General features: G+C 41.1%; 1 protein-coding gene across 3 annotated transcripts in view; it reads left to right on the top strand.

Moving 5' to 3' along the window:
- Window positions 1-19,274, top strand: part of MICAL2 (microtubule associated monooxygenase, calponin and LIM domain containing 2) — a 234,764-nt gene that overhangs the window by 201,462 nt on the left and 14,028 nt on the right. For all 3 annotated transcript variants that reach the window (XM_043482986.1, XM_043482985.1, XM_043482984.1), the window contains 2 exons: window positions 491-583; window positions 3,441-3,534. In XM_043482986.1, the coding sequence (XP_043338921.1) occupies window positions 491-583; window positions 3,441-3,534 (187 nt within the window). The remainder of the gene's footprint in view (window positions 1-490; window positions 584-3,440; window positions 3,535-19,274) is intronic.

Below are 19,274 nucleotides of genomic sequence, written 5' to 3'. Positions count from 1 at the left end.
AAGGGACTGACTCTCCGCAGAGACTGAGTTAGCCAATCTCTGGACAACAACTACCAGTGATTTCCACCATGCCCCTCTCCACCCCAGCCTTCTAAGAAAGGTCCCGGCCACTAAGTAGGGGTTTCCTCATCCAAATGGCCTGGAACCTCTGCAGTGGTTGATAGTCAATCTAGAAATTGTCCTAGACTTGTCATGAAGACCTGGATCAAGTTTTGTAAATGCCTCAGTTCTCAGTGTTCTGTATTCTACTAGCCCAGGCACACAGAGAACCCAGTGGTATTAATGATTTATTTGTACAAAGTGAAGTAGGGAAGGAAAGCAATCTTCTGCCTTGATAGAGACCATTTTTATCACTGCAGAAAGCTCTGTTGGACATCATTGTTCTAGAAGTTAAGCAGTGGTTTGGTTGGAGAGGAGAGAGGCTGTGACAGTATTTTGTAAGTTTCAACTCCATTTTTCTTAGACATAGTTTTCTTTTTGTTTTTTGTAGGAGAGGAAGACACTTAGAAGAAGGAGGAAGCTGGAAAAAGCAACAAAACAATTGGTTAAGCAAGAAGAATTGAAAAGACTTCATAAAGCTCAGGTCAGAAACCAAACGAGTGAGTGGGTCTGGGTTGCTGGGGATCTGGATCTGGAAGCCATTTGGAAATCTGTGTTGAACTGGAGAAGCTGAGCTGGGGAAAGATCAGTCTGTCTTCTCCAAGCACCAGGCTGTGGCTGTTCTGAAGGCTGTGGTTCCGTCCCTGGTGGGGCTCTGGGGCCAGAGAGCCCAGGTGTTGAGTTGGCCCACTCCCAGCTGCCTTTCCATCTCCAGGCGTGTGTCCTGCAAAGTGAGCTGGAATGGCAGCCAACACATGGCCTTGGAGACCATCCCAGGCCCTGACTACCACACGCAGTGGCCTTCGTTTTGTCCTCTGTGAGGATATAACCTTCTCTCAAATTTCTGACAGTGTCTTTGCTGAACTGACAGCTCTTGGGGCTGTCTCTGTTCCAAGGTTAGTTGAACACAGAAGCATCTACCATTCTGCTGTAGACTTCCTGGCCTAATTGTTTACTGCAAACATTTTTGCTCAAGTTGATCTACCCACCTGCAAAATGAAGCAGAAAGTCAAGGCACTTCCCCTGTCCCTGAGGACCCCAAACCTAGCCTTGAAGAGCAGTTGAGTTTTTTGACTAAGGGACCTAAAATGATCACTTGTGTTAATGCAGTGTACCCTTACATCTTCTTCTCCAGTAACTCACTTTATCCAGTTGTGTAGTCTGATAAGTTGTTTCTGACAAGAAGGAAGTCACTAATACTAACCTTCTTTACTCTTCTCAGTGGCTGACTCGGGAGCCACCCTCTTCCCCTAGCAGTCGGGGAAAATTAAATTCCCTCTGTCCATCCTCACCTTCTGAAACAGGCTTTCTTGAAACATTTCAACTTTTCCTTCTGAGAACAAGATATCTTTATGAAACGGATTGGCAAACTCAACAATTTCTTCTTCTTGTATTGGGTTGACCGAAAAGTTCATTTGGGTTTTTCCATGCGATGTTATGGAAAAACCCCAACAGGTTTTTTGCCAACCTGATATTTCTACTCCAGACAGTAGACAGTGATAACAGAAGAATCACAGTAGCCTTCTGAGTCCTAATCTGCTAGCATCCATACCTGCCCCATACATCTTTGAGATTTTCATTTCTAAAGAATGACGACGGTATCAATCAGCTTGAGCTGCCATGATGACATACCGCAGACTGGGCAGCTTAAACCACAGAAATTTATTCTTTCACAGCTCTGGAGGCTGGATGTCCAAGATCAAGGTGTCTCCAGTGTTGGTTTCCGGTGAGGACTCTCTTCCTGGCTTGCAGACAGCTGCCTTCTTGCTGTGTCTTCACATGGTCTTTTCATGTGTGTGCATTCAGAGCAAGAGAAAGAAAGAATTCTGGTATCCTTCCCTCTGCATGTAAGGACACCAGTCCTGTTGGATTAGGGCCCACTGCTATGGCCTCATTTAACCTCACCTACCTCCGTAAGGGCCAAACAGTCACTTTAGGGGTTTGGACATCAATAGATGAATTTAGTGTGGGGTGGAAGCTGCTCAGTCCATAACAATTACATAGCCATAATTACAAAGCAATCAGTCATAAAGTCATTTAAATGTTTCCCTTCCTTTAGCAATGCTATACTTTACTAGCGAGAGACAGATCTATAAAGATATCGTCATTTTTAAAAAAGAGATAGAGAGGAAGAAAGCATAAAAGCACAAGTAGTTTTAGTTAGAATTCCCATCTATTTCAGATTTTATGTTTGGGATTTAAGCACTCTCAGCTAAGACAAGAAGCCAGGTGGCTGCTGAGTCCCTGCCCTCACCCTTGCTCAGGCCTCTTCACAGATTAGAGGTGCCTTGGCAATTGTAATTTGACTCCAGAGGAGACTTAGAACAAGGCAGAGTTAAGGAGGAAGAGGAGTGAGACAGAGCTAGGAGAAAGTAGGGAAGGAAGGACACACAGGTTATACCTGCCCAAACAGCTGCCGCTTCCTTGAAGTTGCCTGGTGCAAAGTCTGTTCTGCCAAGAGATGTGCCTTGTGGCAGCATGTGATTAAAAGCAGAGAAAACTGATGGGGATGAACAAAATGTATATAGGAAAGGGATTTTGTCCCCTTAATTTTCCTTCCTAATACACACAAGAGAGAAATAGCTAGTGGGGAAACCAAACATGTAAATACAAAGCCCATCATGACCCCAAGCCTTGATAGATACCTACAGTAGTCTAAGGAGGATATGCCTTAATGAAATAAACATCTCTATCTTGTCTTAGTAAACTGCTAGCAACAAGCCACAGTACACTCCTGCAGCCAGTAAAAAGCCCTGTGGTGCAATGAAATAATAGGTTGCAAATCTGTAGCTCAGGACAGGGGCAGGGCAGACTGCGAAAGGAACACCCCGCCCCAGGAGTTGGCTCCCATCTCCTGTTCCAATGTCTTGGGAGGTATCTGCTGGTTCTTCTTGGGAAAATAGAATGGGAGCATGCTCTGTCTTTGTCCCCAGAGATCCTGTCCAACTCTGAACATGGCCGGTAGCTCCAGCAGCAGTGCCATGACCATGGTCAGAGGCCGAGGCTCCGAGGGGTCCAGCAGCCACGAGGGCTGCCCACCCAGGCCGGCAGCCTCTGCCTGAGAGCATGTCTGTATGATTGGCCTGGTCCAAAGGGACTGACTCCTTGGAGTCAGATTGAGCTTACACACAGACTCCTTGCTTTCCGTTTTCATACTAAAGAAGGGAAATATCAAATTCCAGTTGTTTGGGGAATTCAGAGATTCTTACCCAGTTTACTGAGGAGCTGGCAACACGAGAGAAAGGGCTTCTTCCTCTTGGAAAGTAGGTGGCAGAACTGTCTCCCTTGTATGACTCTGCATGTTGCAAGTACCTGCATGACACATAATCCTGGCATTGCAGGCCATCCAGAGGCAGTTGGAGGAGGTGGAGGAGCGGCAGAGGGCTTCCGAGATCCAGGGCGTGAGGCTGGAGAAGGCGCTGAGAGGAGAAGCAGGTAGGCATCACTGTGGGCGCATCCAGTGCAGTGGGCTCAGGCCTGGGACTATGGTCTGAGAAGAGTGTTCGTCTAACCATCCAGGCAAAGCAGTGAGGCCTTGTCACCCGCTGCGAAACTCTCAACATTGCCTGAGTGCTCAATCTGCAGCTGCTTCCCACTTGCAAAATCAAACTGGTCATCCAGTTTGAAATTCCCAGGATATCGGTTGGCCTGTGGGCCTTGGGTTTCTGGTCTGTCTAGTCTCTCTGCTGCTATTTTCTTGCAATTCAGGGGTTAAGATAAATTCAGGAGAAATAGTTGAGTGTTTCAAGCAATGTTGGTAGAGATTCAAAGCTGGACTTGGAGTCGAAGTCCTGATTTCTGCCTTTACCACCTGTTTCTCCCTTTATCAGCTGTAAGGCCTTGGATCACTCATGCTCTAAACCTTTATGAACTTTTGTTTTCCGCTATAAAATGTGGATAATAGTGGATTCCTATCTTATAGAGCTAAGATAAAGATTAAAGAAGAAATTATACACACACACACACACACACACACATATATATGTATAGTACTGTGTTAGTCACTCAGTCATGTTCAACTCTTTGCAACCCTGTGGACTGTGGCCCACCAGGCTCCTCTGTCCATGGAATTCTCCAGGCAAGAGTACTGGAGTGGGTTGCCATTCCCTTCTCCTTGGAATCTTCCCCAATCAGCACATTGCCTGGCACAAGGGAAAGCAATAAATGATATCTATTCTACTGATAGCTTCAGATTCTTAGATGCAAACAGAATTCATCTGGTGAAGGCTTGCCTTATGTTAGACATGGAGACAAGATTTCTATAACGATAAACACAGTTTCTGACTTTGAGAAGTGTGTGGTCCATTGAGGGACACAGACATGTAAATAAACGAACCATAGTATAGGGAGATGAGGGTTGTGATGGGAACAAGCGTTTGGGTAGAATGAGGAGAGAATCATGGGGTTCCTAACTGATCTCAGTGGGGGTGGGGCAGGGAGGGGAGGTCAGTCAGGCTAATCACCTGGAAGGGATGATCTGTTAAGACAGGAACCAGAAGAGGAACAGGAGGTGACCAGGGAGGTGAGGAGACTGTTCTGGCAGAGTGAACAGCACTTGCAAAGGCCATACGTGAAATGCCTTAATGAATGAGGAGCCAGCAGAGGGTTTTGGGTGAGGGATAAAAGTGGAAGAAATCTATGTGCTTTTGGAAACCAGCCAGCAGTGTGTGGCTAATCAATTGGACTTAGTGGTGGGCATTGTCTCTTTTTTATTTAATTGAATTTTATTACAGTGTTGTGTTAGTTTCAAGTATACAGCAAAGTGATTCAGTTACATACACACACACACACACACACACACACACATATGTATGAAAGTGTTTGTCGCTCAGTTGTGTCCAACTCTTTGTGACCCCATGGACTGTAGCCCACCAGGCTCCTCTGTCCATGGGATTCTCCAGGCAAGAATACTGGAGTGGTTTGCCATTCCCTTCTCCAAGGGACCTTCCTGACCCATGGATCAAACCCTTGCCTCTTATGTCTTCTGCATTGGAAGATGGGTTCTTTACCTTCTGAGTCACCAGAGAAGCCCCCATTTATATGTGTGAACACATCCATATACTTGAAGGCATTGTCTCTTTAATTTTCTGATGTGATATCTTCAGCCCTCTGTAGCTTGGATATAAAGCATGAAAAAGCAGATACTGAAAAACATATATTTCTGTGTGCACTCGTGTAAACAATGTAGAGAAAGGTTAGGACTTTAATTCTCTTAAAAAGTCAGCAGATACAAACTCAGATTTTGTGAGACCTGAAGTTGGGGGCTACTCCCAGAGCCTTACAAAGGCGCATCCACTTGAGAGGTCCTATGATTTCAGCTTCAGTAGCTGCATGGCTAGTGTTTCTCTGGCGATGTCAGGGTCTGAGTTACTTTTACCCCTCTGTGCCTCAGTCTGTGTTTACAAAGTGGGAGTGACAATTGTACCTGCTCCCTCAGATTTATGTTGAAGACCAGCCAAAACAATGTATATGGAAGCCCTGAGACAGTGCCTGGCATGGGAGAGAGATGGTTAATAAATATTTGTTCCTTTTCTTTCAATACTCTGTGCATTTCCTTACAATGAGAACCCAAATCCACCCACTGGAAGTAGGGTTTTTGACAATAATGGTAACTGTTTGTCACTACTTGGAGTGAGGGTCACAGCCTGCCTCTATAGCTGTTGTCAGGGCTTTCGATACAGTGAAATGTTTGGTCATATTCCCAATCAAGAAGGCTTGTCACTTGTCTTTGGGAATCTGCTGACTTCAGTGAGAGACCTAGAAATGAAAAGGATAAACCAGCAAAGCTAGGACATGTTTTGGTTTGCTGGGGAGGCAGTATGGCCTGGTGGGGTAGGTAAAATCATAAGCATCAAAGAGCTCCTTGTTCAAATTCTGTTCCACTGCATTTAGGCTGTGTGGTTTTAGGAGAATCACTTAACCTCTCTGGCCTCAGGTTCCTTGGAGTAAAAAGTGGGGCTAATAATCCTCACATTACTAGATCATTTTGAGAATTAAGGGCATTGGTGTGCCAGGAGTCTCCCAAGAGTGCCCACCACATTGTAGGCATTCAATAAATGGCTACCTGATATTACTTTATGAAATATTATTAAATATCCTGCACTTTTAAAAGAATTGAGTCTCTGCTCTTTATTGCTTGAAATGTAAAGTCTAGAAACCAAATTTTTAAAGCTCCTGAAAAATCTCCCTCACTGTAAAGAAAGGCTATTTTGAGTTATCAGCTAAAGAAACTCAGCCAGCTTACGGTGTTTTCAAAGGTAGTATTTCCCCAGCCAGAAGATGGATTCTGTTCATTCCCTTTATATCCTTGGTAATTTAATTTCCCTTTAAGTTTATGGGCCTTTTTCTCCTTGATTGTCCTTGTGTGGGTGACAGATGCAGATCAACAAGGAGCAGGAGACTGAAAGAGTCAAGTCACAGTGGCCCCAGAGGAAACCAAGCAGGAGATGTGCGAACCAGGCATCAAAATTAATACACTCCAACTTGTAATAACATTTGTGCAATAATAATATTCCTGTGCAGTTTAATATTCCACTCAGCCCCTTTAAGAGATTGCCCTGGTGCTTAATGAATGACCGATGCTTATTAGGTTAAGTTGTATTTGAGCTGGCCTGGGCTGCTCTGGTTCAACTGATTGAATGGGAATTATTTAATAGGTATTATTAGGATAATTAGAAAATAATCACAGTTAGACAATAATATTGAACTATAAAGGTTGTGAATAACCAAATTTAGAGACAGGCCTGAAAACATGAGTTGTCTGCGACAGTTATGCAAGTCTCCTCCGATAGGGATGTGCACCAGTCTGAAAGGGTCTTTTGTTCCTAGGAGTTATTCATTAGGCGGGCATTGAATTAGAGGAACATGCGGGGGTGCAGGACAGAGGGCAATGATGGCTGATGAGCAAAATGAGCCTTTGATGAGCTTCTAATTGTCGTGACAACAATTCCTGCTTTCTCTTTTTCCAACAGTCAGAAATAAGCTCTCCCACCCCCAGGAAGGGTTTTTCCCCATTTTGTCAAGGCAAGGGAAACAAAGAAAAACAAAAATCCATCCCAGATAACAAGTCATTATGTTCTGTAAGGTGTGTTTGTGAGTGTGTTTGTGTGTGTGTGAGATGTCCTTGACGGAGGGAATGGATTGTCCTGATGGTTCTAGCTGCCCAGAGTAAAGGACCTTGATATACAATGACCTGATTGCCCTGAGCCTCACTCTCTGTGAGGAGGTCAAGTTGAGCTTTGCAGCTGCTTAGACTCTTCTTGGTTCAATGCTACTACCTACTGGTTTGTTGGTTGTCAACGTGGTGGTCAGTATTACGTGCAAGGTGATGGAACACCCCAGTTTAGCAGGAGACCACCATTCAAATTTAGGCAAAGTAAATGACAGAATCTGTGCTTTCTTTCAGTACCTGGAACAGGTAAAATCTGGTGAAAACTGAGATCGGGAGTGTATAGGAATTATTCCTCCCAGATAGCTTTACCAGCTTTGAGGGAGGCTTGCCAGTTGGTTGCCTGCGTTGAGCTTCTTGTTTCTTTTTCCTTAGAGTCAGATGGCTTTTCCTTCACACAGATAAGGGGTTTACACAGAAGTAGCAGGCTGGCTGAGGCTGCCAGCAGGTGGCAGCAGGAGCATACATGACAACAAGAGAAATTGCAGTGAACCTTAGGCCGGAAGAGGGAAGTAGTTTGGCTTCCACTCTGTGGTTTTCATTTTGATTGCCATGAGGAACAGAAGGAATAATTATTTCTTGGATAATGAAACAGCAAGGTGTCCTGCAAAGAACACAGATAGTAAAGTCAGACACTCCTGATTTTGAATCTTGATGCCATTCATGGCAAAGATTCTGAAGCTGGTAGCTAAGCAACCAAGGAATTTGGATGGGTTTGCCACACTCTGTGTGCTGAAAGTAAACCGTGAGATTCAGTGCAGCAGAGCAAGGGAGTTTTTACTCGCAGCACAGCAAATGGCAAGAGCAGCAGCAGGATACAAGTTGCCCTGTATCCAAGTGCTGGGGTGTGGTCTGATAGACCCGGATGGCAGCGGCGCACACAGTGGATTATACCCCAGCAGAGGAACTCAGCAGCGTCTATAGCCAGCAGTCAACAAGCCAGCCCCTTTCCCAGGAAGCAAGTAATCTACTTGACTGGTTGCAGGAGTGGCTCGGGATCATAGGATGGTTAGTCCTTGCTGTTTGGCATACTCAGCAAAGACATGCAGGAATGCTCAAGATTTACAGCAGACTGCCTCTCTCAACAAATGGCAATAATCCATTTATTATGTAGTCACCTCTATTTCCAGCCTCAGTAGCTACCTAGTCAAGCAGTGGCCTTATTACAGAGATGGACCCAGTGAGGGCCAGACTAAGGTTCTCTTCTTGAAGAAGCCTTGGGTCATCTCTCCATTATATGGATCCTGGGGTCACTGAGTTATGTGGTTCAGAGTTATGTGCTCTAGACAATTGCTTTACACAAAAAAATTGCCCATGACAGCAGTAAGAAATATGTTTTATATCACAAGTTATTAATAGTACATATAAATATATAATCGAATACAATGTTTCAGGAGATAATTTTAACTTTGCTACTTATAAAAGACTGATATTTTTTATTCTGTCTCATTTTCTAGTGCTTATTATGACCCATAAAATTAATTTTGCATCCCTCAATTTTAAAAAACACTGTTACAGTGATTTTACCTGAAAAAAAAAATTTTTTTTTTAATTAAATACCCAAGTGACTGCCTCCGCCAAGAATACAGAATGCGGTTCTTAAAATATATGGAGCAGGAGAATGGTGGAATACATACTATAAAGCCCATTAACTACAGCAAGACACTTTTGAAGATGTTGCTAGACTTTTAAGTGAGAGAAGTCTCTCAGGGCCAAGAAAGAGAGGGGAAAGAAGAAACATCTGCTAAAACCTATGAGTTCCAGGAAGAAAGCAAACACAGAAACAGAAATCCAGGGTTGCCTCAAGTCTAACAAAAAGTAGAGGAGCTAACCTTGGGATTCCCATGTTAAGCCAGGTCTCCAGAACTCCAAGACCAATTGTAGATTCTGTATCAGAGACCATGCTTCAGGTTAGGCTCTCAGGATTCAGACAGATTAAATTCAGTAAACTATGAGCTTATAACAATAATTTTTAAAATCACCCAAAACACAAAAAAGTGAGCCACTCAGAATGAGTTTCAAGCCAAATCAACAAATTACCTACAGACAAAATTCTAGCAAATATGCTTTAAGCAGAAAAAAAAAAAAAGATAAGCCTAAGAGGCTGATCTGAAATATTCAAGAAGAAATGGTGAATGCAAAAAAATAATAAACACGTAAGTAAAACATTGGCAATATAAAATAGCATGGTTTTTTTTTTCAAAGATAGACCTAAAATACTAGACTAAAATGAACATAAGTTGGGAGTTGAATGATTAGAAGTAAAGCATTCCAGGGTCCTTATGTTGTTTAAAAGGAAACAAATATTTATTAAGGTTAGACTTTGTTAGGATATTTAAAAATTAATGAATTGATGCTTTTGAACTGTGGTGTTGGAGAAGACTCTTGAGAGTCCCTTGGACTGCAAGGAGATCCAACCAGTCCATCCTAAAGGAGATCAGTCCTGAATGTTCACTGGAAGGACTGATGCTGAAGCTGAAACTCCAGTACTTTGGCCACCTCATGTGAAGAGTTGACTCATTGGAAAGGACCCTGATGCTGAGAAGGATTGAAGGCAGGAGGAGAAGGGGATGACAGAGGATGAGATGGTTGGATGGCATCACCAGCTCAATGGACATGAGTTTGGGTAAACTCCGGGAGTTGGTGATGGACAGGGAGGCCTGGTGTGCTGCAGTCCATGGGGTCACAAAGAGTCAAACATGACTGAGCGACTGAACTGAGCTGAGAATATTTAAAAATGCCTATTTAAATTTTAACTAATTATGAAAAGAATAGGAAAAAATGTATAACTTCAAATCAACTAGGGGAAACAGAGGGAGAAGAAATAAGAAAAAATAATCAACCAAATCAAACCCCCAGCTCAATTCTAAACAGAAATTTTAAAGCATTTTTAAAAAGATAAAAAGCACAAAGATGAAAAAAAAAAAAGCACAAAGATGATAGAAAACAAGTCTAAATATCTCAATAATTGTAGTGAAAGTTAATGATCAAAACAATAACCATTTATATGCTATTTAGTAGACACATACAAAGCATAAATAAGCGAAAGGTTTAAAGTAAAAAAAAATGGCAAGTATATACTAGCTAAATAAGACAAATAAAGCTAGCGTAAATTGATCAAACCCATGTCTCTTCTATCTCCTGTATTGGCAGGCAGGTTCTTTACCACTAGTGCCTCCTGGGAAGCCCAGATAATTAGCATTTAGTAACAAAACTATGATTAGCAAGAAACAGGGTCACTACATAATTTTAAAATGACCAACTCACCAAGAAGATTATGACAGTTTAAAATGTTAAGCCTATAGCAGCCTCAAAATATATAAAACAAAAAATGACAAGACTTCAGGGAGAAATTTCTATTATCATGGCAGGAGGTTTTACTATGAAAGGGAAGTCACTCAGTCATGTCCAACTCTTTGCGACCCCGTGGACTGTAGCCTACCAGGCTCCTCTGTCCGTGGGATTTTCCAGGCAAGAGTACTGGAGTGGGTTGCCATTTCCTTCTCCAAGGGATCTTCCTGACCCAGGGATGGAACCTGGGCCTCCCGCATTGTAGGCAGACATTTTACCCTCTGAGCCACCAGGGTTTTACTATATCTCTTCATTAATGAGAGTCAAACAGACAAAACATTACTATAAGTTTGAACATTGCAGTTAATAACTTTAATAAAGAAAGAAAGAAAGAAAGTGAAGTTACTCAGTCGTGTCTGACTCTTTGTGACCCCATGGAGTGTAGCCCACCAGGCTCCTCCATCCATGGAATTTTCTAGGCATAGGTATAAAACCCTGCACCCTCAAATTAGAGGATGTGTGTTATTTTCAAGTTGACATGATGATTTATAAAAATTGACCATGTTGGTTCATAAAGCAAATCTCAGAGAATCTGTATTATAAGGCCACATTCTACTACAATGTAACTAACTTAGTAATCAATAACCAAAGGGTATTTTTTTAAACCATGCATTTGGAAAGTAAAACTATACATTTCTTCTGGATCAAAAAAATTAAAAAGGTATTTTAAAAGATACTTTGAAATTTTAAATATAGTAAATATGAAAAGGAAAACAATAGATCAAAACTCATGGGATGCAGTGCAAATGGTTCTTAGAGGTATCGCCTTAAATAGTTTTATTAGAAAAGAAGGGCTTAAACCAATGAGCTAAGTGTCCAACTTCACTTAGAAAATGAAGAAAAAAATAAACCTAAAGAAAGAAGATAATAAATATATGAACAAATGTAAATGAAATAGAGAATAAAGATAAAATAGGGTCAAATAAGCCAAATGTTTGTTCATTGAAAAAGTCAAAAGACTAAAGGCAGTCCTCTTAAATTGATTTTTTTAAATAAAAGAGAAGAAATAAATAATGAGTAAAAGAGACAGACATAACCATAGGTATAGAAAAGATTCAAAAAGATAAAAGAATATAATGAACATTTAATTCAATTCATTTTAAAATTTGACATTCTAAGGGTGACTTAGCAATCCTCATATTAACAAATTAAAGAGAAAACCATATGATTTTTCAATAGAAGAAGAAAATATAATTTGACAAAGTTCAACATTCATTTAGGATAAAAACTTTCAGCAAAAAAAGAACTTTTTATTTTGCCTTCTTGAAGCTTAACATTTTTTTTATTAGATAAGTTTCAGTGTACAGCGTGACAATTTGATGTCTGTATACACTAGAGAGTGGTCACCTCCACAAATCTAGGTGATACCATCTATCATCATACAGTTGACCCCCTTTTACCCATTTCATCCACCCCCTACTCCTTCCTTTCAGGTAATCACTGCTCTGATCTCTGTATCTACGACTTTGTTTTTGTTTTATTTTGTTTGTTCAGTTTTGTTTTTTAGATTCCACACATGAGTGAAATCCTATGGTACTCATTTTTCTCCGTGTGACTTCTCATAGCATAGTACCTTCAAGGTCCATTCGTGTTGTCAAATGACAGGATTTCACTGTTTTTTAATGGCTAATATTTTGTATATATACCACATTTTTAAAATCCATTCATCAATTAGTGGACACAGGTTGTTTCCACATCTTGCTATTGTAAATAATGCTGCAGTGAACATAGGGCTTCACGTATCTTTTCAAATTGGTGTTTTTGTGCTCTTAGAAGTGAAATTGCTGAGTCAGAACTTTCTGAATTTGAAACATATCTTCCAAAACCCTGTAGCAAACAGCGTTGTTTAATGGTAAAATATTAGAAGCATTTCTTTTAAAATCAGTAATAGACGAGGATGCTTGCTATCACCTCTTCTATTCAATATTGCACAGGAGACATAGCCAGTACAGTAAGACAAGGATAAAATAGCACAAGGTTTGGAAAGGAAGAAACAAATTTTTGTCATTTCCAGATGATAGAATTAACCACATAGAAACCCAAAAGAATGTACAGATAATTTTTTTTAAAATAATAAGAGTCTATATCATGTGATTGGAAAAAAGATCAAAATAGAAAAATCAACTGCATTTCCATATCTCAGCATTGGTTTCTAGAAAATGAAATAACAAAGAGGATATCACTTACATTAGCATAAAAACACAATGTGCCTAGGAATAAATCTAAGAAAAAATATGCACATCCTTTATGGAGCCAATTTTAATACTTCACTGAAAGCCATCAACACACCCAAATATAATCTCACATATATGAAAACTTGATATAATCCAGCAGTAGCATTGCAATTCACAGGAAATAAGTGATTCTGGGACAGCTGGCTTTCCATACAGGAAAAAAATGAAGTTGAACCATATAATCAATGTCATAAAAATTAAAGACTTTAATTTGAAATGTTAAGAATCTCTTAGACCTCAAGTTGGTAGTCTATAGACATCAAAAAGGAAAGGAAAAAATAAGCCACTAATTTGAAAAATAAATTTGCAACAAATATAACCAGAAAAGGAAACCTACAAATTTGGAAAATACATGTGTAATAAATATAACAAATATCCAGTATTCCAGAATATGTAAAGAATGCTTACAAATCAATAAGAGATAAACAACTCCATATAAAAATAGGTGAATGGTATAAATATACATTTCACAAAAGAATAGTAATAGTTTTAGTCATTCAGTTGTGTCCAACTCTTTGTGACCCCTCTGACTGTAGCCTGCCAGGGTCCTCTGTCCATGGGATTCTCCAGCAAGGATACTGAAGTGGGTTGCTATTCCCTTCTCCAGAGGATCTTTCCAATCCAGGGATCGAACCTACGTCTCCTGCATTGCACGCAGATTGTTTACCGTCTGAGCCACCAGGGAAGTCCTAGATCTCACAGAAGAATAGTCATTAGTAATTAGGAAAATGCAAATTTATACTGCAGTGTGAACTAAACTATTAAATTTTCAAAAACTTATAAAATCTGATAATACTAAGTATTTGGCAAGGGTGAGGAACAAAGGGAGCTTTTATTCAATGTTAGTGGGCGTATAAACAGCCACAAAACTTTGGAAAACAATTTGACTTTATGCTGAAAAGCTGAACATTTGCATACCTACTACTCAAGAATTTCATTCCTAATTATATATTCCAGAGAAACTCATACCCACATTAACCAGAAGATATATACAACAATGTTCACAGTAGCAAACTACTACCAACAACCTAGCTATCCATTAGTAGAAAAATGGATAAACTATAGTATAGTTAACTGTGGCACATACAACTGAATATTATAAATACAGCAGTGAAAATGAGCAGCATAGAGGCATTTTAGAAACATATAGAAAGAATTTAAAATAAGCAAGTTGTAGAAGACTACATATATTATATCATTTCAGTAAAATTCAAAAGCAAGAAAACTTCATTTATGGTGACTGGATACATAGCTAACAGCAAAACAAAAAGCTGTTTAATAAAGGAAGGGCTAGAGTTTATGGTTTTCAGCTGCAGTCCTTGACTCCCAGAATGAAATCATGACCTACTTTCCAGTATCCAGTTTTTGTCAAGACTGAATCAGACCAGACCCCCAGTGGATTACCACTATCATGTGTAAGGAGCTGTGGGAAATCAAGTACCCAGAGTGCTGGGTACAGGAGGCCTGGCTAGAGATGAAATGAAATAAGTCCATGGATGTGCACAGGAGCTAAGAGCTGGCCAGAGGCCAGAGAGCCAGAGGCAGGGGCTAAAACCTGCCATCTGAGGGAGGTGCTTGCCCACTGCTACCAAGGATTCCGGCTGTGATTACTCTAACGCCTCTTCATGCTCCAGATCATCACTGAGGATGTCAAGGGCATTGACAGAATTGCCGGAAAAACCAAAGTAGAACTTCTCATAGATTCTAAGGAGGTGGGAAATCACATCTAAAGACTTAGATAGTTGTGAATCAGAGAGCAACACAAGACCCAACTTGGAAAAACCACATACCAATACACAGAAGAGCATTCAGCATTACCAACGAAAGGAAATGGTTAAAAAGCCATGACTTTAGAGAATAGATTGTTCATTTAGTCTGTTATTTTCCACTGAGAAAAAAGTTCTGGGCGTTAATTGCCAATCCCTCTATTGTGAGCAGGGACTAAATGCTGTCAGGCTAGGTGATTTAAACTCAGTTGTGTATATGTTTGTGGGGTGGGGGGGCGGGGAGGGGAGTATTGAATTTCAGTAGGGAGTGACAAAATTTGCTTTGTTTTTTTTGAGAGCTCGCTAGGGACAAGAGGGTCAATTTATATGACCCCATTAGTGAGAAGTTTTTTATGTTGAGTTTTGATAACTTTAATTTGCCTAACAAGAGGATCCTTGCATTTTGTCTAGGAGAGAGCGTGTTACGAGGGCATAGGAACAGAGGAAGAACCGGTCCATGGTGGCCACAGCAGGGGTGGCAGTGAGGGTGAGGTAGCTGGGCTATTCTCGTCTTAGCCAGAGGCTGCTCGCCTTCAGGTTGCGCCATCCTAGCTGCATCCTGGTTCCCAGATGCCAGAGTCACCTCCCTGTCCAGGTGAAGCGTTTCCAGTTCCCCAGCAGCCATGAGACCAGCTGGAGGTGCGGCTGAGCTCACAGACTGTGCAGGCACAGTCTCTGGGCTTCCTCCCAAGCAAGTGCTGAGATCTAGCCATATGATCTTTCTGTTTACGTGGAGACAAAACTATATGTATTATTATTTAAGTGCTTTTATTAATCTCAAGGGAAGTTACTGGACAAAGTTTGGCCATAGGTAATCAAGTCAGGGATTACACTCTAGCTGAGTTTTAGAGAGAAACAGCAAATAGTCCAGGCAGAAACATAGAACTAGATGCTGGAAGAAGCAACAGCACAGTAGTAATAATGTTACGATTTACTGAGTGTTTACTATGTACCAAGCACCATGGTCAACATTGTACATGCATCTTGTCATTTCATCCCCAAAACCAATTATGAGACAGAGACTATGATCACTGCATTTCTCTCTCTTTTTTTTTGGCTGCATAAGCAGCATGTGGGCTCTTAGTTCCTCAATCTTAGATCAAACCCAGGGCCCCTGCAGTGGCAGTCTTAACCACTGGACTGCCAGGGAAGTCCCCACCCCCATTTTTTAAGGGAGGAGACTGAGGCAGAAAGAGGTGAGGTTACTTGACCAAGGTCACACATTGTAAGTGGGACAGACAGGTCTGATCAATCTCAAAGCCCACTCCCTCTGCCTCTTCACTCTACTACATCTACAGTGAGGAGCAATGCTCCTCGAGACTTCATTAGGACCTACAGGAAAGCTGTCTGGTGGGTGGCAGTGAGGTGATGGAAATCTCAGTGCATTGTTCGGGTTGAGAGCAAGGCAAGCCTGGGCTAGGCACCATCTGTCTGCACCCAGTGCTTTGGGAAAGCAGAGTCCCTAGAAATCTGCACTTGATTCCATGTTCAAAGATCCCCGAAAGTAATTTTGACTACTGAGGAAAGGAAGAGTCTAAAAATAAACTGTAGGCTATAAAATTGCAAATTATTCCACTCAAGAAAGTAAATTAAATTGATTGATTCAGTTCAATCTGTGTTTTTTGAATACAGCATCAGTAGAAATCAATGAGGCTGCACAACTCTCACATTTTAGAAAGGCATACAAGAAAGACTGAAGAAGGGAAATGGAATGCAGGATAATAGTCTGGACTGAGCCTGTAGGTAGAGTGTAGCAAAGAGGCTGAATCTGAAAATCAACAACAACAAAATACTCTCAAGACAGCAGAACAGTGCTGTTTCTTTTGGATTGAGAACAAGGCAAGGATAGCCACAGAGCTGAGACAGATGGTTTAATGTTACATGATAGGGGAGAGGCAAGGTTTTCTACTCTCAGCTTTTCTGTTTTCTTAATCAAGGAAAATGGCCCTCAATCTAGAAATGTTAAACAAATATCTAGATGAGGAAATTAAAGCTGGATAGGTGAGAGAAATGGGAGAGCGAGGAATTCAGGTTTTTCAGCTGTGGTGAAAGATGATACGTTCACAATAGAGTATGTCTTCGATATGACCTTTCTCAATCAGAATTTGCTTATTGACCAAGTTAACCCCCCGGTGTTGAAATAACTTGCAGAAATGACCCCAGTCTTTGAAAACTCAGGAAAAATTCCAGAACCAAAAGACTATAAATGGGTATATTTCCTAGTTTTATATGAGAAAGAAACATGAGTTCTGATCTTTGTCAAAATTCTAAAAGAATTGTTAAAGAAACTGTGGATATTGAGACAGAAATTTAGGAACCACTGCCGTTTACTTACATGCTGTGGAAAACAAATGTCATTTCCTCTTCTGGGTGGTATTTTGAGGTTTGTCATGCCAATGGACATAGCAGGCTTTGTGAAGCTTGATTTTGGAAAATTGTTTTGTTATTAAGGTTTTTTATAAGATCCTAGTGGACAAGGTATAGAAATGGGGGCTGGATGATACTAGTTGGGTGCCATGCATTTAAAATTTGTAGAACAGTCTTGCCCAAAGGGTAAGAAAGGTCCCTGAGGGGCTAGATGGCTCTGTTTTTGGTCCAGTTCCATCTGATGTTTCATTTTTCAATGTCACATGAAGGTAGAAGATGCCCTATTTACCAATTCACAGAAATCCCAAACTAGGAGAAATGTATCAGGTGAATAAAATATCCCAAAGATTTCCCCTTAATGGAACAAAATAAGATGATATTTAACAAGGCACAAGTAAGTCTTGAATTAGGTTTAGAAGAAGATCAGTTGCACAAGTTGAACATGAAGTCCTCAGACTTCACCACTCCTGGTGTGGAAAGACAAGATGCAATTGCAAGTTAGGAAGAGCCAGGTAAAGACACCGCTTCTGAAAGGATACCTCAATTCCAGGGCACAAGGTGAAGATGTAAGCGTGTCTCTCCGTTCTGGGCTGTTGATACTTTGTTTGATTCTGGACTCTCCTTAAGGTGTGTTCTGGGAAATTAGAAGGCAAATAAAGGTGGACAGCTCTTTTATGATAAAATGATAAATGACCTAGAGGTACTGACTCTGAAATAAGAAAACTACAGTGGATCATGAGACCAGTCTTCAAATATCTGAATGTCTTTCATGTAAAATACAGTTATATGTTCTCTATTTGCCTCCAGAGAGCAAAACTGGACTCAGTGGCGAATAGCCAACCCACTGACGAGCAATAGAAGTTTCCAGTACTTGAGAGTACACAGCTCTGCAGTGGGCTTCTTGGACAGTAGGGCATTCCACCATTCATGGAGAATTGCTGTAGAGACTGGAGCGGAGGGTGGGAGAGGAAATTCCTTTGTGCCCTCCATGGCTGGGAGAGATGACTCCTAAGTGATCTTCCTTCATGTGCATTACATCATTTGAATAATGACCATTACTGAGTTTATACTCAGTGCTATGGCTGGGTTAAGGTCTCTGTATGCACAATCCCGTTGTATCTTTAAACAGATGAGGAGACTGAGGCTCAGGGAGGCTGTTAAGAGCTCAAGCCCTCAACATCTATGTCATATATATGATCTGCAGTCTATAAATTTCATCCTTCCGTTCAGCAACCAATGCCCTGGAATGCCTTGTTCTTCACCTCCTCCTGCCCCTGGAAAACTCCCACCCATCCACTTAGACTGAGCTCACCTGCTGTCTCCTCTCTGAGGTTTGCCCCACTTCCTCCACACATGATTAATCACTTCCCTCCTGTGTTGCATGGCAGGGGGCACATTGTACCCTGTTTGGCTGTGTGGTGTTGGTTTCCCCACTGGATTGAAGGTCCCAGTTTCCTGGACAGCTGAAGCCAGTGCTTATTCATCCCTGTCCCTCAGCACCACCAACAATGCTCAGAAGATGTTGGTACTCAACGGGCTTATAAGTTCTTTTATTCATTCATCCATCCATTCATTCAAGAAACCTAAGGAAGAATAACACTTATTTCTCTCTCCCTGTTATTCCTTCCTGCTCCAGGTATCATTCTCCCGCTCAACGACCTTTAGTGTCCCTTTGTATTTACAGCATAAAGTGCAAAAGCCTTAGCATGGCATTCAGGGGCCTCTGTGATGAGATGGTCATACGCTTTGAGGTCTCATTGTCTACCCTCTGTGTCCCCTTAGCCCTTCCTGACCTCTGTCTCTACCATCTTCTATCCTCTTGTGTTTACTCATATTGTTCCTTCTTACTGAAATGTTCTCTCCCACCCTCAGTGTTTCCTCTCAAAGTGTTATCCTTTCTTCAATACCCCAGTTCAAACATCACCTCCCCTGGGAAGCCTAGCCTCATATCTTGATCAGGAAAACCCTCCCTTCTATGTATTCCCAGAGTCCTTTTTTTGTTGTGGCAACAGTTTTCTGATATTCTAGTTTATTCTAGCTTTTTGGTCTATCTGATCCAAAAGATTATCTAACAATACCCTTTTCAGCAGGAACCATGCCTTACTATCTCCAAAATTCTGGTGATAAGTAGCATTATCTAGCACTGTATCCCCATACCTAAGGCAATACCTGACTCCTATTCTGTAAACAGGTGTTATTGAATGAATGAATGAATGAATGAATTCATCAGAATCAAGTTCTGCATTGTAACACCAGTTTGTACATTAACTAAATATATAATTTGGGACA

The sequence above is a fragment of the Cervus canadensis genome, chromosome 11 (assembly GCF_019320065.1).
Source record: "Cervus canadensis isolate Bull #8, Minnesota chromosome 11, ASM1932006v1, whole genome shotgun sequence".
NCBI lineage: Eukaryota > Metazoa > Chordata > Mammalia > Artiodactyla > Cervidae > Cervus > Cervus canadensis.
Note: the sequence above shows the minus strand (reverse complement) of the source record. Positions and strands in the feature narration are given on the sequence as shown.